The sequence below is a fragment of the Xiphophorus couchianus genome, chromosome 11 (genome assembly GCF_001444195.1).
Source record: "Xiphophorus couchianus chromosome 11, X_couchianus-1.0, whole genome shotgun sequence".
Classification (NCBI taxonomy): domain Eukaryota; kingdom Metazoa; phylum Chordata; class Actinopteri; order Cyprinodontiformes; family Poeciliidae; genus Xiphophorus; species Xiphophorus couchianus.
Genome location: NC_040238.1, coordinates 18,577,146 through 18,604,205, shown reverse-complemented (window position 1 = coordinate 18,604,205; position 27,060 = coordinate 18,577,146). Strand labels below are relative to the sequence as shown.

General features: G+C 39.4%; 1 protein-coding gene across 1 annotated transcript in view; it reads left to right on the top strand.

The window, feature by feature from the left end:
• The first annotated feature begins 1,052 nt into the window (after window positions 1-1,052).
• The window catches only part of LOC114153367 (neuronal migration protein doublecortin), a 29,915-nt gene continuing 3,907 nt past the window's right edge, over window positions 1,053-27,060 (top strand). Inside the window, exons 1-5 of the mRNA XM_028031880.1 lie at window positions 1,053-1,250; window positions 7,155-7,569; window positions 11,599-11,939; window positions 21,832-21,934; window positions 25,202-25,291. Of these exons, the coding sequence (XP_027887681.1) occupies window positions 7,206-7,569; window positions 11,599-11,939; window positions 21,832-21,934; window positions 25,202-25,291 (898 nt within the window). The 5' untranslated portion in view covers window positions 1,053-1,250; window positions 7,155-7,205. The remainder of the gene's footprint in view (window positions 1,251-7,154; window positions 7,570-11,598; window positions 11,940-21,831; window positions 21,935-25,201; window positions 25,292-27,060) is intronic.

The window sequence follows — 27,060 nt, the reverse complement described above, 5'->3', positions numbered from 1 at the left end:
GTACCAACATGAACAATGAAGAAGCTTCACTCCAAGACCAAAATTAAAAACCACATTAGGGATTGAAAATGCACTCAGAAACGCCTTCGCTTTTGGTGGACATGTTCTGGGAGTTGGAGAAACTAAATACAAGTTTTTGGCCCTAATGATCATTTTTATGTTTGGAGAAAAAAGGGAACTCCTGCAAATCTTCCTAACTAGGAAATATGGAAGTGGCAGGATCATGTAGAAAGAACATGTTTAAGTGTATGAGCCTTATTTTTCATTTTTCTAGTTGTACTGACAGCTCTTTATTTATCTATTGATAAAAACAACATTTTTGTTGATTCTGTAGAAATGTTGTTAAAGATCAGAGAGACTTTTTTTTATTACTCTGAACATTAGAAAATGGTAAAACATGTGAACCACAATTATCATTTTATAACTTTGTACACTTATGGCCCAAATTATTCATACTCCTGGCAGGGATGTGTTTAAAGTAATCAGACACATAATTTTCTGAGTGGGAGAAGGACATGAATAATTAATGAGCTGGCATTTTAGAATAAAATTTAGATTTTAAAAAAACGCTAAGACCTGCTCCCATTTACACTCCTTTAGTTTATTTTGAAAGCTAATATCTCATTTACTATGAGAAACAAACTTATTGGTCTAAATAACAATAAAAAACATAATGTCAAATCTAAATCTGCCAGTTGCAGGAATAATTTCGGGCTGCAAATATTTTTTTTATCCACCATGTGAGTGGGAAACAATTTGAAAATTATTTTTTACAAACTAATAATTATTTTTCCTGCAACTATAAATTAAAAAAACCAAGAAAGAAAAAGAAATCCTGCGAAATGTTACTCAGGCTTAACACAGATTGTGCATAAAAGCCACTTTTATCTCCCAACCAGAACTGTACAAAACCTCTAATCCATGCAGGTCTTTCCTGGTCAGACTGACTACACCTTGAGTGACCCCTAATCTCAGCTCCACCCACTCCAGCCCACGCTCAGTCGCACCTTTATTTCCACGGTGGGCGGCTCCGCAGCTCTTTAGGACCCAGTGGCTGCTCCGTAGAGGCGGGCAGCGGGGCTCGGCTCTCAGACTGAAGCAGACAAAGGCAAGCGGAGAGACGGCGTGCCGCTATCCTGCGCATCGACTCGCAACACCCTCACATCCAGCTCCCCTCCCTCTCACACACACTCACGCACCCTTCCTTCTTTCCTTCCTTCCTTCCTTCCTTCACTCCAGCTGCGACGCAGGTGAGTCCGCCACCGGCTGCTGGGGATTATGATGCTCTGATTTACTGAATGAGAAAATGTTAAATGGGGATGTTTTTTTTTTTTTTTTTACTTTGACTGGGACAAGTTGAGGTGTCATTGCAGTGGAGTGTGTTTGGAGTAGGTGACTTTCGGCTTCGCCTCGGAGCAGGTGGATTTGAGTAGGTGTGCGCACACCCAGCCCCCTCTTCATCCAGCCGGGGAGAAACTCTCATTTTCAAAACTGCGGTTCTCTGCCATGTGGCCGGGCTCATTCATCATACATGAGACCAGAAACTTTTCTCTTTATTCCCGCTTTGCGTTTAAAAATAATCTCAGTTGTAGATTAGTTTTGGAAATGAGCTTCTTTGGAGAAAAGCCAGTGGATTATTTGGGTAAACGCGTGTGTGTGCGTGTGTGTGTGTGTGTGTGTGTGTGTGTGTGTGTGTGTGTGTGTGTGTGTGTGTGTGGTCATTGGGTGTTGTGTGGGTGGTTCAGCCAGGAACACAGAACCAGCCAAAAATATCAATGACACCCTGCAGTGTTACTGCAGTGCTGCTGCTGCTGATGATGATGGCGAGTCTGGCTTTCATTTTGGTAAAAGGGGGAGGAAAAAAAAACCCCACGGAGATTTATTTTACTTTAAACTGTGTAATTGAATAATTTGTCTTTTAATGGTGATCATGTAGTTTAAGATGAAGAAAATCAGATTTTTCTTTCCTCTGAGAGAGGAGGATGCACTGAGTGAACCTGAGCCGGCTGCAGCAGCAGTGATGGTGATGTCACTCTGAAGCCAGGCTCCCTCCTTCAGACAATGGCCTGTCCTGGTTGAGTCTCCACTAGGGAAGGGTCACTGTTGGCCCTGCCTATTAGTGCAGCAGATGGCCCCGAAACCTGGCCTTTGTCAGCTGAGGAGCATCCCCTTCCCCAGAGGTCCCACCCCTGTCACCGCGGTCCTGTCATAAAAGACGCTAGTCAGCAAGTCAGCCATGTGGTTAGCATGACTGGTGCGGCCCTGCCACATGGTGACTGCATTTGTTCATCTGAAAGTCCGAGTAGTGCTGAGGTGTTAAACGGAGATGGATTACAGTCAGAGCCGGCAAAAGATTATTTAGGACCCTGAGCAGAATTTGACATGGAGCCCCTGTTGCACCTCATGTGGTTTTTGGGAATAGCTTTTCTAACATCTAACATTTGGGTTGGTATTGTTCAGAATTTAAACCAAATAATTAAAGCCAAAAAATTATTTCTATATTTTTTTGTGGTGCAGTTGGTAGAGCTGTTGCCTTGCAGCAAGAAGGTCCTGGATTTGATTCCTGGCCTGGGGTCTTTCTGCATGGAGTTTGCATGTTCTCCCTGTGCATGCGTGGGTTCTCTCCGGGTTCTCCGGCTTCCTCCCACAGTCCAAAAACATGACTGTTAGGTTAATTGGTCTCTCTAAATTAGGTGTGAGTGTGTGTATGCATGGTTGTGTGTCCTGTCTGTCTCTGCGTTTCCATGCGACAGACTGGTAACCTGTCCAGGGTGACCCTGCCTCTCACCTGGAACGTTAGATGGAGATAGACACCAGCACCTCCAGACCCCTCTAAGGGACAAGGGTGTAAGAAAATGGATGGATGGAGATATTTTTTATATCTCCAAATTTTGCTATTCATTTAGTGGCAAATTTTTTATTTTTTTATCTTTAGTCATGTCAATCATCTCTTTTATTTAGTGCTTTCTAGTACAGTGCACTTTTATAAGTTACACTGTTCAAGTTTAACTTTACAAAGTGTGAAATCAATGACAATAGTTACAATATTTTTAAAGTAGACAGATTGAAAAATTAAAAAATTTAAAATTCTGTTTTCAAAAATAAATCTTCCATCAGTCTTAAAATTGTTCTTTGTAAAATGATCTTTCTGAGGTAGAGATGATCAGCAAATGACTGTAACAAATTCGAAAATGTTTCAAAATTATAAGCATGATAAAAGCCCATTTAAAAGGATTATACGTGTCTAGCATTGGGTTTTGTCTTGACAAATATGATTACAAAATTGAAGTTTTACAGTTTATGCATTCTGTGGATGAAGTCACAGGCTCACAGGGCCCCCTGCTGGCCTGGAGGCCCCAAGCAGCCTTTCTGTCCTTATTGAACCTTTTGTCTGCTTTGGTTATGGCTAATGCTTCTCTTTGCTTTAGTATTTGTCAACAAAAAATTAAGATTTAGAAAAGAACAAATTAGTAAAATTAAATTTTTTTTTTAAAGTGTGATCATGTTTAGAATAGCAAAGACACGTCTGCGTTTAATTTAATGTGAAAAGAAGGAACATGGACTAAAGCTCTAGAATGTTTCATGTTTAGTTTTGACTTGCTCATCTGGAAAAACACAGCTCTGAAACAAACAGGTACCTAAAAAGAAAAAAAAAACACATTTTAAATCTTTCATCTTTATTCAAAATACCGATCCACTTGCATGCAAAACTGAGTGTTTGGTGTTTTGGATCAGCGAAGACAACATATTAAAGTTAACAAAAACCATTGTTTTTTTTACTTCATATTGCTTCCTGTCAGGTTCTGTTGGGCCATAATGACCTGTAAGAGATGCATGAGAGATTGCGTTTCTAAAGTTAATCCTGGCTTAAAGGTTTTAAAAAGAAAGTTAACAGATGCAGATGAAATCGGTGAAGCGCTTCGTTCATCTTTGCACAGCTAACTTCCTCCTTTATGTGGTGGTAAGAGGGGGGCTGTGGGTGTTTAATGGGTGTGTACCATTGTTTGATCATTTAAGCATGTGAATTCGAATAAGAAGTTACTGTTTTTGTTTGGATTTTCCTCCAGTAATCAGGTAGGAGTTTCACATTGAGAGACTTCATTTTAGAAAGGCTTCCCCTGGCTGCTGCGGACCGCACACGGGGATTATTGTTTTACTGCTTGAACAGGTGTTACAGGTTCTTAAGAGAGTTAGCTCTGGCTTTTTATGACTCAGCTCATGTAGCATAGTGGTGCAAAGAAAAATCTCTTAATGCCACAGTTTGTTCTCTTAAATATTTAATACTGCTTGGAGATTCCAAGTGTGTGTGTGGGGGGGGGATGCGCGCAAGCGTGTGTGTGTGTGTGCTGAGCCGTAACTGATATGCAACATCCATCTAAGTGGGTGTCTTAAAAGGAGGCAAACACTGAATTGGTGCTCATATCTTGTTAAAATCACATTTTAGCAGTTTAGAAACCCTCAAAAGAAGTACTTTCTGGATTTTGTTCCCCTAAACATTCCTTTTTTGTGCGTATTTATTATAAGTCTGATGGTTGTAATTTCTGTTGAAATTTTTAGCAGATTTGAGCAGTGAGAGGCGGATTGGGATGTCCTGGTCATTGACGATCAGTTTCAGGTGATTCCCTGCGTGTCCACGCTTGATTTAAAGGGTTCTGCAGAAATGTGTGCCCACAGTGGAGCCAATCTAAGCCTCAGACAGGACGGGCTCTCACCACTTCAACTGACGCTTGTTCTACCAGTCGGAACAAAGCATGATCACTATGATCAATGACTGATGTGTACAGGGTTTGTTTAGCAGTAGGATTGGATGCCCAGATTTATAGGATCATAGTTTCAAATAAAAATAATGTTCTAAATAATGAAAGTCTGTGACTCTGTAGAGTATACTTTGCATCTTGCTGTTTATATTTTGATGTTTCTCATTGTCAGTTTTTGGCATGATGAACTTGAATTGCTGTCATTGAAGGAGAGAAAATATTTCAGTTATTTACTGCATATCAGGAAGACACATCTAAAACATGCAAAACAAAAACCCTTAAGATAAGTAATGCTATCATCTGGGGGGGGAGATGACACAGCCTACCATAACATTGCCATCCTCACAGAATCTATCCAATACTGAATATTTTCTGGTCTTTGTGGAAAAAGCTGACATGGCAAGCCTAAAAGTAAGATGCAATTTTAAGCTACATGTCTAAAATTTACTTTATGCTCATTTTGCTTGGTTCAACCACAAAATTCTTCATTTTAATGCTTGTATGCCCAGTTAGAAAGGTTATATAAAACACAGGTGTAGTTGGCAAAAAATGCCAAAAGCTCCACAGACAGGAGGCTTCGATAAAACAGACAACCTGTTATGATCTGTAAATGTTTTCATTAATTATAGTTTTTTTTAATCATCTTTATCATATGATCTTTGCTTGAGTGAGACATTTATTTGGATAAAGGTGTTTGTCATTTAATATGAAACATAATATGAAGTTATGTTTCATATTTATTGTTCTGGCATCAAACACTTTAATATAAATCAGTGGAACTCAGCCTGTGTTAAATTTAAATAAATGTACTCGGAGTGTGATGCATCACATTTTACGGTCTTCTGTAAAAATGTCAGCTCATTTGAAAATTAATGACAGCAATGAATCTGCAGGGGGAGCTGAAGGTCATAAAAGGTTCTTTAACATTAAGTGTCAGGGAAAAAAAAACAACTACTGGTTGTTTTTACATTTTATGATTTAGCAAATGTTTTCAGTTGATGAAAAGAATATGCTGGCCTGTTTTAACACAAAGAGTTTTTCACCACAAAGTTAATTTTGCAGATAAGACTTTGTTGAAATGTGTGAGGCCTAAAGGTGATCCAAAAGCTCACAAAGCTGAAAATGCACCAGTCAGGATTTTGGGGCCCAATTCAGGACCATAGTGTTTGTATTTTTTTAATGCATTTGTTTTTGTCTTCAGTTTAAGAGGTACAAGAAGATGTGAGCGAGACACAAATGTGTTTTTCTATCCTTGCTGTTTATAGTTATCAATGATGTTGTGTTGGGGGGTCTATTTTTTCAAAAACAATTGCAAAAGGTTTAGAATTGACATTTAAAATGGTGTTTTTTAGCATTTTACTTTGGCAGCTAGGTCAGCTCAGCTAACAGCTGAATCGTTGGTGTCGGTGTGTTTTCCCTACTATGAAACATTTCTAAATCCACGATGTTTCATGGCAGAGTTTGGAAATCAAAAGGTTAAAATAAATCAACTTTGCTGTTCTCTGTTCAGCCTTCCTGTTATCAGATGGAATATGTCTCTCTTAATGGACTGCAGACATGAATTGATGTAATAGAAAATGGTTTCCTTTAAATCAGGGGCGTCAAACTCCAGTCCTCGAGGGCCGGTGTCCTGCAACGTTTAGATGTGCCTCTGCTGCACCACACCTGAACAGAATAATTAGGTCATTAGCAAGGCTGGGAGAACTGATCTACACAAGGAGGAGGTAATTAAACCATTTCATTCCAGTGTTTTGTACCTGTGGCACATCTAAAAACTGCAGGACAGCGGCCCTCGAGGACTGGAGTTTGACACCTGTGCTTTAAATGATTTGTCTTTTTGTTTAATTTTAAACACTGAAATATCAAATAGTCTTCATCTCTCAGTATGAATGTTGACAGCATTGTTCCAGTTTGTAATCTGATTTATTCCCTCAGATTAATCTTTTTATTTTGTTAGTTTGGTGTAAGTAAAAAAACGTACTCTTCCACTGTGCCACAGTTTTTCTTAAGATGACATTCTTGTCTTTCTTGAAGACTTTGTCATAGAAGAATCTTTATACTAGGAGTCATTTCAGAAATTCATGTCCATCCTCGTAGCTTTTTATTGACTTTTTGCTGCCATCAAATGTAAGACGAAGCCACAAGAACCATTTAAAGTTAATCATGCGAACAGGAAACAATCCAACCACATTATCTTTTTGAAGTGGTTTGGTTGAGTTACTGGCAGGACTTTCGTTCTCTGCTTTTTGTACATGAAACCTATTTGCTCCTGGTTCAAGATTAATGATCTAGACCAGCCCTTTATAAATGCCCGCAGTGATTAAGAAACCAACAATATTCTATTGCAACAGGGTGAATGGATCTCATTGAGATAATTTGTTGTCTTCGGGTCTCCAGGACTGATTTTTTTTCCCCAACATCACATCATCCACGACCACCGCCGCCATCATGGAGCTGGACTTCGGGCATTTTGACGAGAGGGACAAGACGTCCCGCAACCCGCGGAGTGGAAGGATGAACGGACTGCCCAGCCCCACGCACAGCGCCCACTGCAGCTTCTACCGCACACGCACCCTGCAGGCTCTCACCAACGAGAAGAAGGCCAAGAAAGTGCGCTTCTACCGCAACGGGGACAGATACTTCAAGGGCATTGTGTACGCCGTGGCCAACGACCGGTTTCGCACCTTCGATTCTCTTCTGGCCGACCTTACACGCTCCCTCTCTGACCACATCAATTTGCCGCAGGGGGTTCGTTTCATCTTCACCATTGACGGATCACGCAAGATCGCGTCTCTGGATGAGCTGGAGGAAGGTACGTTTATTCTTCGCTTAATCGTGCAATAAGAAATTTATATCACTTTGTCTGTTTTGGTTGTAGCTTGGTACCCAGCAGCATGTTGTGTTGTACCAGCAAATTAAAATCCAATTTCAGAGGGGAGATTTTATGATTTTTAGCTGATTTAATTGCGTAATGCACTGTAGTGTATGGTCTCCTTTTACTTTTTTTGAATTTCACAAAGAAGGGTATGACCATAGAAAAAGGATGTGGGACAGGAAAGCTGGTGAGAGTTGACTGGAGCAAGGATGGAGCTACATACAGGGCAGAACTGAAAGAAAACCTGTCAAGAGCATGAAAGACATGAGAGAGGGCCCACAACAACTTTGTGTGTTAGAATGGACTAGTCAAAGCAAAGTCCAGAAGAAAATCAAATTGGTGTGACCTGCTGTTCAGATATTATTTGAGTTTGAGCTATTTTGGAAAGAAAAGGGGCAAAAAAAATCACCCAGATGTTTACTTTTTAAAAACTTAGAAAAAAATAATGCATCCATTTCTGCTTCACAAATATTAGGTTTGTTTTTTATATGACTTTCTACTACATTGAAACAACTTTAAATACATTTCCAGCCAAATGCTTCTGCAAGGTGAGATGCCAAGAAATGTGTAGTGACGAATATTAGACGTCTTTTCCGTCCGTTCTGGACTTTAAATCTAAAGGCTTGCATTCTTGTGGTCTCTGACATCAGTTCGAATGTAGCCGTGTTGGTGACTCGCAGATTCTTTAACAATGAAACTGCTGACTGGAGTCTGACTGCTTTGCAGATGAGCATAAACAAATATAACTCCAGCAGCATCGGCTGCCAGACACAGATTTGTCTCTGCTCCTTTTAACATTTCTCTGCCTGGTCATGCAGAGCATTTGGTCTTGCCTGGTGGCATATGATGGTGGTCAATACCATTACCACTTTTTCATCGGTTTAATTGAATTATGTTTATTCTTTTTAAGAAGAAGCTGATTTTATTTCTAATATGTTTTATATGTTACATTGTGTGACTTTTCTAAAAGTAGGAGCGTAGGACTGAATTTGATGTGCGGGTTTAATTTATTCAAATCGAGATGGTTGTGTTGTGAGCAGCTTATAGTTTGCTGCATGCGTGGCTCGTCTGCAGCGTGTCGGCTGGAGGGGCCATTTCATTGTGCTTCCTCTTTGTAGGATATAATTAATTACTCAGCCTCCTCTGCACAGAGTAATCTAGTTTTCTGCCCTTTGTCTTAGCTTGAGTTTCCCCACATATAAGCTAATTGCTTCCTTATGGTTTCTCTTTTTTTCCTGTGTCATTGTCCTACTGAATTTTTTTTGCGTAAAGATACCAGACGGGAGAGTAAGAAAAAAAAAAAAAGACCCATCTGATCATTAAGTGCTGCTTGCTTGAAATTTGTGTGATTAAACCAAATGATTTGTGTGCACTTCTGGATTTCTGTGGTGATGTTGTGATAAGAAATTTGTGGGTGTGTGTTTTTTTTTACTTTGACCAGTTAATCTTGGCTTTTCTTCTTTAGAGCTATAATAAAACATAAGGACAGCATTCAAGTGTTTTTTATTATTTACATTAGCAGCGCAGTTATTGCCACACAGTGTGAGAGATTATTTGGAGAGGCAACATTATCATGGAGGGCACATTTTAGACTTACTTTGCTAGCTTATACTGGCAGTGTATGCACTGGTAGCATTACTAAAACTGCATCCTGAGTTCACTGATCCTCGGTTTAACTCTTGAGATTTCAGTCAGGCTGCTAATAAATCCAAATCCAAGATATTACAAGACAAATTGAGAGCTCATAAAGGTAAAATAGAGCAACTTTGCTACAATGCCTTTAGCCTTTCTGTTTTCTGCTGAAAGTTTTGCTCTCTTTAGAGAACCACTGACATAATTTGACATGAAAAATAGTTTCCTTTCTGAATGGTTTTTAATATGTTCCCACTGATTATGAAATGGCAAAGCATTCATTCACTGATGGCATTTTTAGTGAGTCTGAATATTTTTGTGTTGCACTTTCACTGTTGGGTTGAGCGGTGAATCTGCTGAGTGTTTGCATGAGACGACCTTTATAACTCTGCTTGTTTTCTACGATGTATTTTTGCAATACTGACTTGCTTTTTCTTTTTCTAGTGACGGATGAATGATCAGAAAGCATGTCTATAACAGTCAGCAGCTGGTAGTTTAGGTTATTTGATATAATCAAGACTCCAAAAAGCTCTCATTTATGCCAGATCTCACATTTCAACCTCACTGCACTGAACAGGATCAAATTCAACAATGAGATGATTCCAGTTTTGAAAGTATGAATGCAGAAAGCAGGTTTTTATTTACATCCCGGCCAGTAACTAGCTGTATAATCTGACCTGTGGTCTATATTTGGCTCCAAAAGTATTACACATGCACAGCGAGGGCCAATGGCTCCAAAAGGGAGATTTTGCCAACTAAAACAAGTTTTTAGTAGTTGCTGTGAATTGCAGGTGCAATTGAAGTCTCAAACAAATCCTTTCTTAAGTTGCTAAAAACATCAAAACTTGAAACCTAATAAGTTATTTCAGAAAAGATGAATATCGACTTCCAAAGTTTCTGTAAATGAAGTCCAAGCAGGAAGCAGGAAATCGTTTGTCGTGTTGCTACAAATCTGAATTTAGGTGAGCCAAATATGCATATGGAAAATGTATTATATTTCAAGCTGCTGAGGTATCAGGTACTGCACATTTGTTTAGATTTGGGTGGAGTCTCTTCCTATGAGGAGAGATGAAATAAAAGTGGTACAGAGCAGAGTGTTCAAAGCGTAACAAAATGGAAACCAGTAGTACAGTAAAGCTGTGGGAGAGTTTCACATTCGTTCACCTACAAAGAGGAATGCATATAAAGAAAGCTAGTGTAGGGAACTGAAGCCTTCATCTGATAAAAAAATGCCAATATATCAGGATAATCAAATTGTATTAAATATAAGCCTTTCCTTTAAAAGAAAAAATTTAAAGAAAATCAGGAATTAAATTGTTTTGGGTATAGAACTTCCTGCTTTAAAATATAATTCATGAACACACAGTCTCTGTGGTATTTATTTGTAAATCCCTTAAAATAAATCCACACTTAGCAACAACAACTGAAAATATTAGAAATATATTTAATCTTTTAACTCGACTACAGCTATCCAGTGGTGGAATAAAAATCTAAAAGATTTGTTTTAATGAAGTAGTCAGGGAATGTTTAATGCTTCTCCAGTAAGTATTCAAAAATACTTACTGAAGTAAGTAAATACATATTGGTGTAAGTAAATACTTACTGGAGTAAGTACCCCTAAGTACATCCCCTGTAGTTAGGGCGATGTACTTTTTACCTTTCTCCATTAGAGTGTCTACAGTAATGGCCATCTGTCTCATCATGTCACGTTGATACACTAAATAGGATTAATATTGAAAAGTTCCTAGAAAAAGAAAGTATAAATTTAAAAAAGTGACTAAAGTTAAGAGTAAAAACGTTTTTAAAACGTGTGCTTGGAGCTTACAGATTAAATTTATGAAGGACAACGATTTTGTATTTTCTTTTTTTTTCTGTGCAAGATTATGCTACTGGAAAAGATTTTTTAAAGGCTTTTTACTGATTTTTCATTTGGGTGTTCATATATAACATTCTTACTGTGCAAAACTGCCTTTTGTTTTTATCTCAAGGATTTGGCTTTGAGGACGACTAAGGAATTAGGACTATTGCCTTAAAAGTTGATGCGCCAGTATGAGTTTTGTGATGACTAATCATGAAACTCCTATTGGTGCCTTGTCATTACTTTGGAATCAGAATAGAAATCAACACAGTTAAGGACTGAAAAAGGAAACCCTCATCTACAATAAAAAAAAAAGGTTTCTTTAAAATGAAGTAGACGCAGATTTATTAAATGATGTAAATCCTCCAGCTGGTCTGGGTCTCTCCTGGATGGCGTATTGGCTCTCTGCGATTCTCGGGTGTCAAATAGCTGAGCAAGCCTCAATACACTAACCCAATTCTCCTTTCCGTCCCCAGGGGAAAGCTATGTTTGTGCATCCGAGAACTTCTACAAGAAAGTCGATTACACAAAGAACGTCAATCCCAACTGGTCTGTGAACGTCAAGGCCTCAGCCAGCCAGAAGAACATGCAGTCCCTGGCCGCCAAGGCCGCCGGAGATCCCAGAGAGGGCAAAGACTTTGTCCGGCCAAAGCTGGTCACGGTGATGCGCAGCGGCGTGAAGCCCCGCAAAGCCGTCCGCGTCCTCCTCAACAAGAAGACCGCGCACTCCTTCGAGCAGGTGCTGACCGACATCACGGAGGCCATCAAGCTCGAAAGCGGAGTGGTCAAGAGGATCTACACGCTCGATGGCAAGCAGGTGCGTCACACCTGCAGCAGGGGCGGCTTGCTTATTCAGAAAAATAGTTTGCGTCATGCCCTTTTCCCTGAAAATCTTAGCTGACTGGAAAGTGAAATTAAAGTGGGGGGCAAAACTGCCGCCTCCTAAAATTCAAATGTGAGAATCTGCAGAGGCGTTTGTCAGAATGCATTTGTTTAGATTTCCTACGGAACGATGAGGAACAGAGCTGCTGTGGTGCGGTATGTAAACAAAGGGCAATGTGTGGTCAGAGCTGGGGACAGTTTACCTTTCATTCACCTGCATTCAGCCATGCGCAGACAGGTGTAGAGATTAAAGGGCTTCATAGGACGGGCAGACTGTTTGCTCATAACCTCGGTCAATATTGACGCGGTGACTACGTGAGAATGCAGAGTGGCGATGAGAGCAACCTTTGTGTGCTTTACATCCCATTGTCTGCAGCCTTTGTTCTGACTTTTGGTTTCTAGCAGGTTCCTCTCCTGTCTTGTGGTTCAGGACATCAACAGGTCTTTTGTTATAGTTACATTTTAGGCCATCTGTCATTGAAAGTCCTGGGGTGTTCTGTCATCTTCCCACAGCAGCAGCATACAAAAGATCAAGCCTTTCATTGTTGTTTTATCATATTGTCCCCACTGTCCCTTTCTATATATATATATATATATGTGTGTGTGCATGGAAATGTACATGCTGATCTACTGAAAGGAAGTAAGGAGAGAGGGTCCGGGCTAACCTTTTGTAGTTAAAGGGTCTTGCATAAAGTGCTCATGTACTGTGAACTTTTTAACATTTTGTCACATTACAGCCACAAGCTTCACTGTTTTAATGGGGGTTTAAGTAATAGCTCAGCATTTCATACTTCTGTTTGTTTTCAAAAGCCGCTCAACTGGAAACAATATTTCACTGGTGTGTAGTTTAATAAAACCAACCTTGGAGAACAAGCGGCATCATGAGGACTGAGGAACACAGCGAAAAGGTCGGGGGGCAGATCTGAGAAGCTTTGAATATCCCACAGTTTAATGAATGATCACTAAATTGACAAAGCTGGTGAGAGTTGATGGGGAAAGCAACTAAAGTGAAACGCAGGACAACACTGAGGCTGCAGAAAACTTCAGGCATTCAAAGATGGAAAATGATGGTTTATATTTTCAGGTTAAGCTAAAAGTTCAAATGTGTCGTTTGATAAATCAGAAGCATCAGAATAATGGTTACATTAATAAAAAAACTAATTCTGTTCTGGTTTTTACTAAAATATGAAAAATATTGGCAAGTGCACAGTTTCTGAATGTATTTATGTGTTTTGTTGTGATTGTGAGACTGAGATGGCAACTACACCCTTATTGAATAATAATGCTGCAGTTTCTTGTGTGGTGTTTAATCTGCTGAATGTTTATGTGCTTGAAGTTGCCAGAAACAAAATGCGGATCAGATTTTCCCAACAGTTTTAACCAGATCCGGCTGAAGGTTGTGGAAAGTCCTTCGAGATGTTGCACTCATCAAGTAAAGTGGATGTGAGGGAAATTGTAAGGTTAGGTAATTTTATTTATGTTGCACATTTTCAGCAACAAGGCAATTTAAAGTGCTTTAGAAGGAAATAAACCAAAATAACAAACCAAAGGAAGGAGCAAAAGAAGAAAACAATAATAATAAAAAAGTATTACCCCATGTTTAAGAATAAGTAGTCTGTAATTTATAAACCAGTAGGGGTTTCTGTGGATTCTTGTTCTGATAATGTTGCTCTAAAGTCATGAGCAGTTTCTCTAGATAAGCTAATAGATAAGTCTCTTTGGATTCTAAATCTGTCTAATTCCTGAATATATAAACTAGATGCTCCTGTTATAAGTATAATTACGCCATAATTTAGAAGCTAGAAATAGTCAAAAAGTTGGTCTTACTGTTTCTATGTGAACTAGGGAACAGTAGCAGAATGTCTCATAAATGTATTTATTTCCCACTTTTACATTAAATCTTTGTTGTAGGATTAACTAGATGAATCACATGTTCTCCAGACTGCTGTGAATTTCTACAAATGAGCTGAGACAGAGATGAGGTGGATGTGAACATCTGCTACTCTGTTGCAGCTACACGATCTTCTGCAGCTTTACTTTAGGTTAGGTTACGATTTGGTTGTTGCGCTGCTGTCCTTTTTCCTCCTTCCTTTTGAACTAAAGCCAGAAACACGTGTTCGGGAGGAGAGCAGGCGTTGGGAAATGATAGATGGGAGGGATTTGATTTTAATGCTTTCTCCCAGGGGTGCAGTCTGGCTGCATGAGGCCTTGCAGTGGCTTTCTAGGAGATTCTAATTACTTCCTGTCATTTGATGGTAATTCTTGGTCATGCATTTTTGATAATGTGATGCCACATTGAATTAAGCGTATTGATTATGATGTCACGTTGTCGACTCCCAGTTGATATTTCGCTTGACTTCAGGATTCGTCTTCGGCAGGTACAGAAATGAAGGAATGTTTTGCGTCTTTTGTCTGCAGAGCCACACTGCAGCTGCTGTGGTGAAGGTGATATGGTGGAGAGCTCACCCCTCCCTAACTCTGCGCCGATCCTCCTCTTTTTTTTTTTTTTTTCTTCCTCCCCTTCGTTTGGTTGCTAGGAGACCACATCCCAGGCACAAAGAGAGCCCAGCTGGTGTGGACCGGTCTGTCGGATCCCACATCCTGCAGCGGGTGGGAGAGCTTTGCCATCAATGCGAGTCTTTGGCGTTTTAAAGAAAGAAGAAGGAAAAACGCGCATCATGTTTACCTGCATACATTCCATCGGTTGAGGCTTGAATTTGCGATATGAGCATTGATGAAGATTTTTTTATTTATTTTTGAAGTGTCCAAGAATGCACTTACTTGCATTCCTACGATGGCTACCCATCATGAATGGCGTTCCTCTTTTTCCTCAGTGTTGTGTGGACTCCGCTGACTGCCAGCCCTCCTTTCTCTGCCAGAGTTGAGGACAAAATCATTGCCATTTTCCTCTCAAATGCTGGCACTTCTTTGCTCAATCAACTCAATATAGGGAAGGGTGGGGCTCCTAGATTCAGGGAGCAATTTGGGATCATTTTATTTTCACTGATGGGGCATAATTACTCAGGCTCTTTCAAAAAAAAAAAAAAAGAAAAGAAAAGTGCAAAAATCTGTTCTTCCTGCTGCTAAAGGCCACCTATTAAATTGCTGGGAGCCATTTTGTATTCATTCCTCGTCAATGAATGTGTCTGGAGTGATACGAATATGTGAACAGTGTGAAAGAAAGCAGGAAACAAAATGCTCCAATAGATGTAAACTCTAATAATTTTAAAACCAGGTTTAGAAGTTGAGCTTTTTCCTAAGAAAAACAGAATTTGAGAAGCGTCATTTAAGCACAAACTCTGTCAGACAATAAAGGATTTACAAAATTTCAGTGTTTATTAGATTGGTGCAAATTTTTGTAGTAGCTGCAGATTCTGTCAAGGCTTTTAGTGTTTTAAATGCATCCATTAACAGACGAGGAAAGTCAGCTTTGCCCTGTTATCAGGACTTGCAGTCTGCCTGCTTCTCACTGTGCTGTGGAAGCAGTTGTCATGGCAATAAGCTTCCCCGTGATGGATTCAGCTTGTGACAATGGCTGTGATACGCTGAGTGGGCTCTTTATATAGTCTTACCTGCCCTGCCCCCCTTAATCTGTCAGAAGCCTGCCACCTCCACATCTCACTCACTCGTCCACCTATGAATGAACACGGGCGACGTGGAACGAGTGGGGTGTGGTTCCCCCCCTCCCCCACTGGAGTCGTGAAGCTTCCCCACTCAGGCCCGTCCAGCAGTTCTAATTTCCTCCATGAACATCAACAAGTGAGCATGACCTGGAGCGAAGAGGAGGAGGAAGAGGTGGTGGAGGAGGAAGAAGCTCGATTTAATAAAGCTGAGGCCACATCAGTCAGACAAATGGCTGCTTCCATGGAGCCGGGGTGAGGTGGCCTGTAACCAGCACCGGGCACCAGCTGTGCACCATGACTGTGCAGATACCATCGCCACCACCCACCTCCCTGTAAGTGGCTCATCTGTGCTCCAAATGCATCTGGAACGAACCTACTGAAATACTGTGCCGCTGCTCAGGGGTCGAGCAGAGGTCAGAGATCTGGTCCAGATGAATTTTATCAGTGGTTTCCATCAAAAGATGCTAATCAGAATGGGTTCAGGTGTCCCCTACTTTGACTTTCATAAACTGGATTGACAAAAGAGCCGGTACAGTCTGTAAAGTCTTGAAAATGATGTTTGGAGGAATATTCAACTCTGCGTGTTTTGTTGTTTTTTGCCCTGGCCCAGGGATTACAAATGAGGTCTGTCTCCTTAACGCTTCTTTTGTCGCTTCTTCAAACATAAGTTAGTCATGCCAAGACAGCATGACTAACTTACTTCTCACAATTATTTGTGAGAAATAATTATTTCTCACTTTTCTGCTTCACCTTGGATTTTCATTAAATTATCAGACTAATGATCCAAAAGAAGCATCTGTATAAAATGCTACCTGAGCATCATAATTAGTCATTCGCTGCTTGATCTGGGTTTTATGGAGGCATGACAGGAAGGAAGCAACTCTTCAAAGTCCCAAGGAGGAAGTTGCTCTTGTTGAGACCAAAATGGAGTATAGTACACTAAACCCTGAACCGTATGGTGAAACATGGTGATGCGAATGCCTTTTCTTCTAACAAAGATACTGGGGTTTGAAGGTACTTGGTCCAGCCTGGCAGCAACCCGACACATCCAGTCAGAGCTACAGTGGAACGGTGCAGACCAGGGTTACTCAAATCCGATGTCTTCTAGGTGTGCCACTGGTCCAGCACACCTGGATCAAATGGCTGAATTACTTCCTCAGTTTAGGCAGGTTCTCCAGATTCCTGATAATTGTCTGATTATTGGAGTCGAGCATGTTGAAGCAGAGGTGCATCTAAAAGTTGCGGAACGCCGGCCTTCGATTGTTGGAGTTGCTTTGGTATAGATCAGAGCATTGTTGTGTTGGAACGGCCCAGTCAAAGTTCAAGCCTAAATCTAACCAACTTGTCATAAGGCTTGAAAATGTTTTTTTTGATACTCCATTTAACCTGACAGAATATACACAAAATATTATTTTCTAGGCATGCAAAACTGTTAGAAACTTGCCCCCAAAAGGCTGTAATTAAAGTAAAATGTTGTTTCACGGGGAATTAAAGCCTCCATTTTGTTTAGTTTTTTAAGTAAAAAAAAAACAAACCATTTTTTTTCCCCCAATTAAAAATTATGATCTACTTTGTCAGTGAATCAAATGTGACGTGACATTTGAAGAACTCTAAGGAGCAGAGTCTTTGTAATTTATTTGATTTGTAGTCAATCCTGTGTGGTTTGAAACCAGACCAGTGTAAAATCAATTAGATAAACTCAGCTGGTTAAGAATCGGCTGACTCATTGGGGCATTAGAGGGAAGTCCATCACTCAGATGTTAAATGGCTGCACTTCTGCACAGATCAATTGCTAGAGATGAGATGTAATCATCTCAGTATTTTGTTTTTGGTGTGCGTCCTAATAGGATGACCTGAAGTATTAATCAGCTCTTAGAAACAAAAGTGCCATTAAAGTTGCTAGTTTCCACATTAGATGTCTTATTGATGCCATTTATTCAAGTTTAACAAAGAAAAATGCATTTATTCTTCCATTTCATGTCGTTTCGAAATGGCAACAAATCAGTCTTTAATTTGCTCAGGATGAGTTTCATCATCTTTACAACCTTTAGTTGAATAAAGTTGAATAATTCAGTAATGGTAGGCGGATCGCTGCGCGTCTGATGGAGGGGCTGCTGGTTTTTGTTGGGTCATGTGGTTCTGACAGCTGGTGAGGCTCAGATTAAGGATGGGCTCGGTGAGACGAGGGTGGAGGGCACCCAGAGTCTGGAGAGAGCCAGAAAAAAAAATTAAATCCCAAACCCCCTGCCTTAGATAAACACACTGGTGGCGTTAACGGGTATGTTAACAGTAATGTGTGCATTGTCTGTGTAATCTATTGGTGGATATGGTTGACGATATTCAGTTTAAGAGAGGATGCTTCTTAAATTAGACAAACATTTTCCATCTAGTATTTCCTGTCATGTGTCGGGTTATAGCAATGTCTCCCAATCATGTTCAAAACAGGTTTGCTCAATGCATCATTTAAATATATTTGTAAATTATAGTTTAAAAAAACTGCATTTCTTCAATGTTTTATGGACTAGAGTAATGTCTTCTGCTAATGTAATTTACGGCAACACTTTATTTGAAGGGGTGTGCACATGACTGTCATAAACATGACACAACGCCTGTTATGAACATGAAGGAGTCTTTATGAATGTTGTCATCAAGTGTCATTTAGTAAATAATGATGCTAGTAATGCAAAGTTGCATTAAAGTGTCACCTTTTCATTAAAAGTATAATTTACAGAATGACGCTTCATGAAAACAGTCAAACATTCATAAAGACTCCTTTATGTTCATGATGGTCTCATGTCAGTCTTATGCACCCCTTCAAATACAGTGTTGTCTAATTTACTCACAATTAACTTAAAAAAATTAATTTTTTCTGCTATGATTTAGTGTGGGGCAGTTTACTGAAGTGATGCACCTTGTTGTAAAATGTCTTAATTGTATTACAAGAAGACAAAATTTATATAAAACAAACTCTAAAGGTTGGAAACTGCAGCAGCCAACACAGTCTCTCTTTACCGTGAAATTTATTGGAATAGTGAAGGGGAAAAATGTTTCTTTGGAAAATTCATGACTAAAGCCAAAAATCAAACCTCTTTAACATACGAGTTCATCTATGGTCTGACCTACAGTCACGATATTTTAACCTCAACTGGAAGTACGAGACCATCTGAAACTACAGATTTGATATTTGATTAGCAGAAAACGATCACTGGTTGAATGACTGGATGCTTTCTTGTTACCTTTAAATTATGTATTTGGCTAAAACGTTGCGATATGAAAGGCTCTGCGAATGTAATCTGTTTAGTTTTTGGCCATGTTGGAGCGGTGTTTGTTTCAGGACAAAGCAGGGAATGTGTAAACCTGTTGATATCAGAGGTTCCTTTCTGCAATGTTTCGAACATTGAACTCAAACTCATTTTGAAGCCGCAATTCCAGTTTGGAAAGTTGGTTTCTGAGAAACCCTGATTTAAAAAAATAAATAAAGTGCTGGTGTTGCAATGAAAATTATTTGTACAATTGGTTTCTACAAACTTTATTTCTTTCAAATTTCCTGCTAAAGCATCTGAATGTCAGTTCCTGGGTTTTGGTTCCAACGTATGAACCAAATTCAAGGCAGGATGTTTATGCTGAAGATTAAACGCATTGGTGAACAACTTAAACTCTTTATGTTGGTCTGTTCCAGAATCCTGAGTTTGAGTGGAGATTAAGTTAATGAAGACGGTGCATGTTTGGATTAGATCTTGATCCTTTTAATCAGCTCTATTGTTAAAGCTATTAAAACGAACTGCTGTCTGCCCTCCGGCCTGTTTTCTTCTCCTGAAGAAGAGAGGCGGGGAGCTCTTCTTCATGCCTCCATTTTAGGACGACCAGGTGTTTCTGTTGCCACACGATGCTAACCCCATTGCTGGTAGCCTGTATCTAATCTCCTTACACTGAAATTACTGGATAACACTGTTGCCTGTGATTTGGGTTTGGCAGAAAACCCAATTAGCGTTTGATCCCTAGAGTCAAAGCAGCGCCTCGGTCTCCCAGCGTGGATCTGTATCCGGGGAGTTTTGTGAGGGTGTGGAGTTTTTGTACAGCTGTTAAATGCCACGCCAACAAGTCACCAACGCCACCACACACTTTTAGCTCGTCTAGCAGGACTGAGATTCAACATGGCAGCTGGTGGGGTGGAGTGCTCTCAAATTATCTGTAGCTCATAGTTTAGATCCGCGTCACAAAGGGAAACCGCGACGCATCTCAACTGGGCCTGGCATCCACTCAAACATGTAGCCGTTTCTCTCCAAGTGTCCAGCAGAGTGATTCAGTTACATTATCGCTGCTCTATACGTCTTTATCTCATAAGTCAGTATTTCAACAGGTATTGAATATCGACAGAGATGCTCCACTAAGAATAAAGCAGCTTCCTGATCGAACGGCTCTAACAGGCATGTCAGGCTGCATAATGGAGAGTGGAGGAGAAGGTGTGGCCCACAGACATCTGTCCACTAAGGAGGCCATATTGTTTCAGCAGCTGCTGATTGAATAGACGCAGGGGAAGGAAGCAGAGGCATTTAAACATTATAGAAAAGGTGTAGCCTTATCAGCTTTGTTTGCTTTTTTTTGTGTGTGTGTGTTTTGTGCGTGTTCATGTTTTGTTACATGTACCGAGTGTGGCTAACGGCATGTTATCTAGCTGAGTGAAATACAACGCAGACTTGCTGAGAACTGAAGCTTTGGCTCGCAGGTTTTTTACTTGAATATTTTCACATGGATGGACACTTTTTGTGTTTTTACAATTTAAATTTATTGCAACATAATTGAATCCCACAATAGAAAAATATATATTTTTCATAAAAACAAGATTTGTGATTAAATGTTCTGAGATAAATGTAAACAAATGTTTGGGATCAATTGTTTCAAATTTTATGACTGCTAATTTATTGTACATGCTGATGATGGACATATAAATTTAAATATTTTATTAATACTGCTGTTAAGGCTCTACTGATCAGGTTTTCAGCATCATCCAAGGAATAAGACATGTTCTCAATCTCTGTTATCCTCAGCAATCATCTCAAAATGTCAATTCCAATTCATTTTAACAGAGGAATGGGCTCAAATTGCATGTTTTGACCAAACATAATTTGGTTTATAAAGTTAATTGTTTTCTGTCAAAATTTTTTCCAAACTTTATTTCCAGAAAGGAATTTTTCCAAGTGTTTTACAAAGTTTTTTTTTTTCCCCCACTCAAGGTAAAGTTTCACAGTTCACATTTATGAACCTCGAGTTTAGCAGGATATCCTGTTTGAAAATGTTTGCAAATTCAAGTATAATCCTGTATGTTCAACTTTTAACAGAAAAAACATTGTAAAAAGTTGCTGAAGGAATGTCTTTAACTCTATTAAACAATTATACAGTAAATATGAATATTTGATTTGACTCGAAGCAGTTCTCAGTGTCTGGAGCTCATTTAGTCAGATGGATACAGTCATCTGCTGTACTTTATGATTATTACCAATTGTGTCAAAAGGCAGTATGGATGTTGACTTAAAATATATCCAATAAAAAGTCGGATTTTTGGGATTATTATTATGGTATTGTGAGAAATTAATATGCATTGTGGTGTACCTTTAGGTTTGTCATTGTGTTAATTTTTGTTTTTGACAGTTTCCAAGATGCCCATCTAATGACTTTTCATCTTGTTCCTAAAATCAATCAGCTTGAGCTATCCAAAGCCTTTACAAGCCACGTTTCTATCAGCAATTTTTTTTACATGAATTTTGAAGTGTTGCAAAAAAAAAAGTGAAAGGTTGACGGAAACGGCAAAATTCGAAATAACCTACAAAAAAGGCAAAAAAAAGGTTTTTTAACACTCAGTACTTTTTGGCTTTTCTGAAGGAGTTAATGCAGTAAAGGGGAAATGGAAACACATTTGTAGGGAACGCTTTCATCCATTGATGGTTCTGTTCTAGAGGCCCAAAACTTGGACAAATTTCTAAGTCTAAACCTTTCAACCCAGAGGGGACAACTCTCCATTTTTCTGAGATGTGTGATCTGTACTAGTTGCAACCTTTACATCTTGTTTATCAAAGCCATTTGTAGCATTAACATCTTATGAAATCACTCCATCTACTTGTTTCTCACCAGTAGATGGAAATGCACCTAATTTGCATTTATTTTCTTAATTTCTTGTTTCTCAACTGTCATTTCCTCCCTTCAAAGGTTACCTGCCTTCAAGACTTCTTTGGTGATGATGATGTCTTCATTGCATGTGGACCAGAGAAATTTCGCTACGCACAGGACGACTTCTCACTGGATGAGAATGGTGAGCCTTAGTCCAACAGGGATGCCTTTTATGATATAAGGTTCTTTATTGCCAAAGTTATTCGCTTGTCTGCCACCATTCATCACCTAATCCATAAAGTTTAATATGAACTCGCCCTTTGAGGCTGAAAACATCTCCAACTCTTCTAGAAATGTTTCTCGCAAGGATTGAGTATGCTAACGGAAATCTTTTATTATTCTTGATAACATGCCCCATAAATTATATTGTTGTTTTAAGATTTCTTAAGTAATAATAATGGTAACGGCATAATAAAGCAAGAACATATTCTCAAACATCAATGAAATTTTAATTCAAATGAACATTTACCTGAATGACATTTTAAATATCCCAAATAAATAAAGAAAACAACAGAAATAACAAAATGAATTATGAGGTCTCTGTGAACAAAATTATCCTGCAAAAAAACGGGCTAGTTGAGACCAAAGCACCAGACTTTTGTGGTCCAGTTTTTGGTAGATAGAGAAAACAATAAATCATGCAAATGGAAATGGAGTTTTTAAATTTTTGATGCAAATAATTGATCGCTTATTGTAACAGGCCTAAACGTATCACATCACCAGGCATGAATTTGATGAACTCCTATTAACAAACCATTTTCTGCCCGTCTACGGCTTGGATGTATTATCTGAAAATCTGAATTCAATCATTTCGGTGATTGATTGAATACTTTTGGCAGTATAGTCCAGGCTCAGAGAGTTGCATGAATCTTTTTCTCTCCCAGTAGAAATAAATTCGGCGTTGGTATGAACTAAACGACAATCGTTGCAGTAAATTGAGTTGGGGAAGATGTCAAACGTGCTCAGAAGTATATTGGTCAGCTCAGTGGGGTTTATAAGCTGATGCTAATATTCAAAGCTAAATGAGCGAAAAATGAGGGATACTGACAAAGAGGCAGTGAAAGATGGAGCTGAAGCAGAGCTTTATCAGCAGCAAGCAGCTCGGAGGGAAGCGGGCAGAAGTCAGAGAGCCATTAATCTGTCCAGTGACGGGTTTAGGCCAGCTGATCTGTTGGTGCTGATACTGCTGTGAAGTCGAGGAGAGGAAAAGGTAAAGCCAATCGTCTTGCTGAGTGTCTCTCCTCCCTGCAGACCTGAAAGACCTATTTTTAAAGTCCCTGTTCTACATAAACGCCTCTCCTGGAAACGGTGCGGTCTCTTCATCCGAACACAGCAGTGCTGCAGAGCTGACTTCTCATTACGTTTTCCTCCATTCCTTCTCTTTGCCATGGAGAATCCAGTAATGATCTGTGTCCTTAATGTTCTACAAACTCCCCCGTGGACCCGAGCTAAATTGTTTCGTTTAGACTCTAACCTTAGGCCAATGCTGCAGAAAATGAATGAGGGTCTGGAGCGTGCTGACATCACCGAGTCGGCCTCAGAGGAGCCGAGCGGGCGGGGGGGTTTGCCTGCTGTGTATCATCTGGACATTAAGTCTGCAGACAACATAAATCTTCCACACGAAGACAAATGAAAATGCTTACATTCTCTGTATTAAAGGAGTCTGGGTTTCTGTCTGAGGAAAACCTGGAATGATAGAGGTTTGATTTTTTATTTATTTATTTTTTGTTTTCTGACTTTTTAATGTCAAAAATAAACTCACACTTCACATTTAGTGGGGTAGAGCAGAAAGTATTTGCACCCCATTCACTTTTTCATTTTTGTACATCACAAACTAATTGAATGTAGATTCTTACAAAAAGAAAATCCATGCATTGCTGAAGCTCAAGTGAAAACATGTTTCCTTTTTTTTTTTTTGTTGATAAATCAAAAATGCAACAATAATTGGCAGATATAAGTCCACTTTTTTGGTCAGAATTAAGATTATCATCCTTTAGATGTTTTTATATCTTGATCAGAGTTTACCTGTGCAACATTCAGTTGATTGCATGTAATTTAGAATGAAACAAAATATTCTGTATTGGTGCAGAAACCAGTGAAATTAAATGAATTGTCTCTAGTCTGCACAAATATTGAAGGATACAAAACAAATATGTCAGAATTAAATGTTCCAAAATGCACTGCAGTCTCCAATATTGGGGAAAGGAGGAATTTTAACGTCCATAAACCTGACAACAACCCGAGTAAAAGACCTTAAATGTTCTGAGCTCAAAAAAACAAAAATTCTCTGCTCTGAAAAAGATCACGCAGTTTTCTTCACTATTTATACACAACACATTCCAAACTTACAAACGCATTGTGTAAAAAAAAAACAAACATTAAAATGCAAACATAATTTCAAATTTAATTTGTTTCAAATCTAACCTTCATGATCAGTGATCAGGTTATCGGCACCTTAGTCTTTGTTCAAAAGCTGCTTTTAACAAAAATGTTGAGAACCATCAGTTTTTGCATATTTCAGATTCCCATGGAGTTTTTCGGTGAGTTGTTGAGCAGAAACTGAATCCTACCTCCGCTTGTTCAGTTCTGAGAGGTCAAGGTTCAAACTTAATCAACTCAAATATATTTTGGTACAAGACCGTTTATTGGACCAATATCAGAAAGTTAAATTCAAAATAGTTTTCAAACAAACTGGAGGGAACAATAAAACCAAAATATAACTTTGTGACCTTAACTCCAAACACCATCACTACTGGTGAAGCACAGTGGCGGCAGTGCCATGCTGTGGGGATGTTTTTCTGTGACGAGATTTTAAATCTATTTGAGTAATTTTGTAACACAAAGTGTAAAAAGTGAGGCGGTGTGAATAATTTCTGGTGGAACTGTTTATGCAGCTGCAGCATTCACAGAACCAGGAATGTGATCCGACTCTGGGCTATTTTGGGAGACAGACTGCCAGACTGAAGTACTGTCAAAAGGAGCGCTGGTGACACACTTGCCAAACAATAGCGCACCAGTTTCTACGTCTGTATCCAGCAGCGTGTGAAGGTGAAGAGAAAGAAGACGAATGTGGTGCGATCCCAGGAGATGGAGGGAGGGCAGAAAGTATAATTGGCATCAAAGGAGGGAAGGAGCGCAGAAGAGGGGGAGGGAAAGAGAAGAGAGAGACTGACAGTATAAACAGAATGGAAGATGCTCTGAGGGAGGAGCAGTGATGTCTGCAGCCTGTCTGCTCTGATTATTACACTGACCCAGAATACCAAAATGTAAAAAAAAAATAATCTTGGAATGTTTTCTGTTTTACATATCTGAGGGACGACACTACAATCCGACACCCTGATCAATCTTCAAGCTCAGTCATTTGGTTTGGATTAAACAGTTTTAATTTTCCTCTTCATCTGTCCCACAGAATGCCGGCTGATGAAGGGAGCCAAGGCCCAGCACGGTTCGGTAAAGAGTCCCGGTCCGATCAAGCGCTGCAAATCTCCTGCTGACTCCAGTGAGTAATCGCCACGCGACGACGACGGCGCCTTTTCTGACCGCGCCCCGTAATGAGCGCAATCGAAGATCGGCAGAAAAACAATAAGGCAGCCTGCGGTGTTGTAAATGAACTAACATAACAACATGCGACAGCAGAGGGATTTAACTGACCTTTGACCTTATTCCCAGAGTCTTGGTGAGCATATCAGATCAATAATGCATGAGGAAAAGGTGGCTTGCATCCAATGAGCAAATATCTGAGTTGACTGGGTTTTAATGCATTTGTTGTGCTTGAAGATAAGTCTTCCTTTATCTGCAGGAAGGGAATCAGGCTTGACTGATGGATTAAACTACAGGATAAAAAAAATTTGATTCTTTATCTTAGATCGCAGGACTGGATTTAAAAAAAGAAGCCCAGTTTAAATCTAGCCTTTGCTTATAAGTAACAATCTAGGATTTAGCATAATTGTGTTTAACATGCTCCTATTGAATAAGAGGGAAACAAGCATGAATAAATCAAGAAAAGTAAACAAAGACAACATGAACAGCTGTCAGCTGTTGGTTAGACAGACAGGTTAATATTTAATAGTGTCCACTGAAACCCCGGGCGACCAGCTTATTAATTGTTTATAAGCATTTATTGTGGAAAAGGGTCTTGATAAAACAGGATTGTGCATCTGTCTGAAGACATCAACATCTCTGTTGGGTTAAATAAATGAAAAGTATAGCAGTGGTCAGAATTGAATGTACGCTTCATATTTATGTTGGAACAGTGATTCAAAATGTACCTTATTTATATATACTTTTTTTCCCAACTAACAATTTGGCACAGATTTTTTTTTTTTTTTTAGGGGGGGAATGCCTTTAAGAAAGTTGGAATATTTTTGCTAAATGATCAGAAACTATCTTGAAAACTGGAGGAGCTCATTTTAATTGTGTTTGTTTGTTTTTGGCTCAGACATGGATGGACTCCTTTAACCATTCTTAAACCAGTTTTATGTTTAGCTTTACTGTTAGCTGTTGGAAGACCAATCCCTGTCATAGAGCCAACAACATTTGGTTCAAAGTTACGGATTTGAAGGTTGTTGTCCTTTATCATCCCACCCGTTTTATGGAATATATTGACAGCTAAATCAAAACCTCAATGTTTGACCACTCCAAAGATTCTCCTCGTCCTTCTCTGTTTTTAATGACTGTAAAACCTTCACACATGTATAATTCGAGTAGGTTTGGACATCTTAAAATCTCAGCTGATTATGAAGGTGGATCAGCTTTAGCCTTAATAATTCCTTGGTTGTTCTTGAACCGCTTCCTGCCATCTGAGGGTAAAAATTTAGATCGGAAACGACAGAAAAACGATCCCAAACACACATCAAACTGGTTTTGTAACACATTGTAAGTCTAACATTAGTGATTTGTCATATAATTTCTGATCTCAGCGAATTAAAATGATTGCGCATTTAGAAATGTATGGCTGTGAAATCTCTCTACTTAAAAGTTCTGTGAGCCTTACAAATATTAAAATGGAAAGTCAAACTTTATTTGCCTTTGTGGAGAAAACATTACTGTGTCTCCTCTGCAGGCGACTGTCTGGTCTCTCTCTCTCTCTCTCTCTCTCTCTCTCTCCGCTTTTTGTCTCGTCGCTGTGGGAGAGCTGCCCATCTCACGCAAACTAATTTTTAGGTTTTACGAGGTAGTGGGGCTTTTGGAGCGAGTTTAACTTTTTACTTACTTACTCTCCATGTAGCCGAGCATTTAAATGAAGCCAACAGGGGCGAGAAAAGAGGA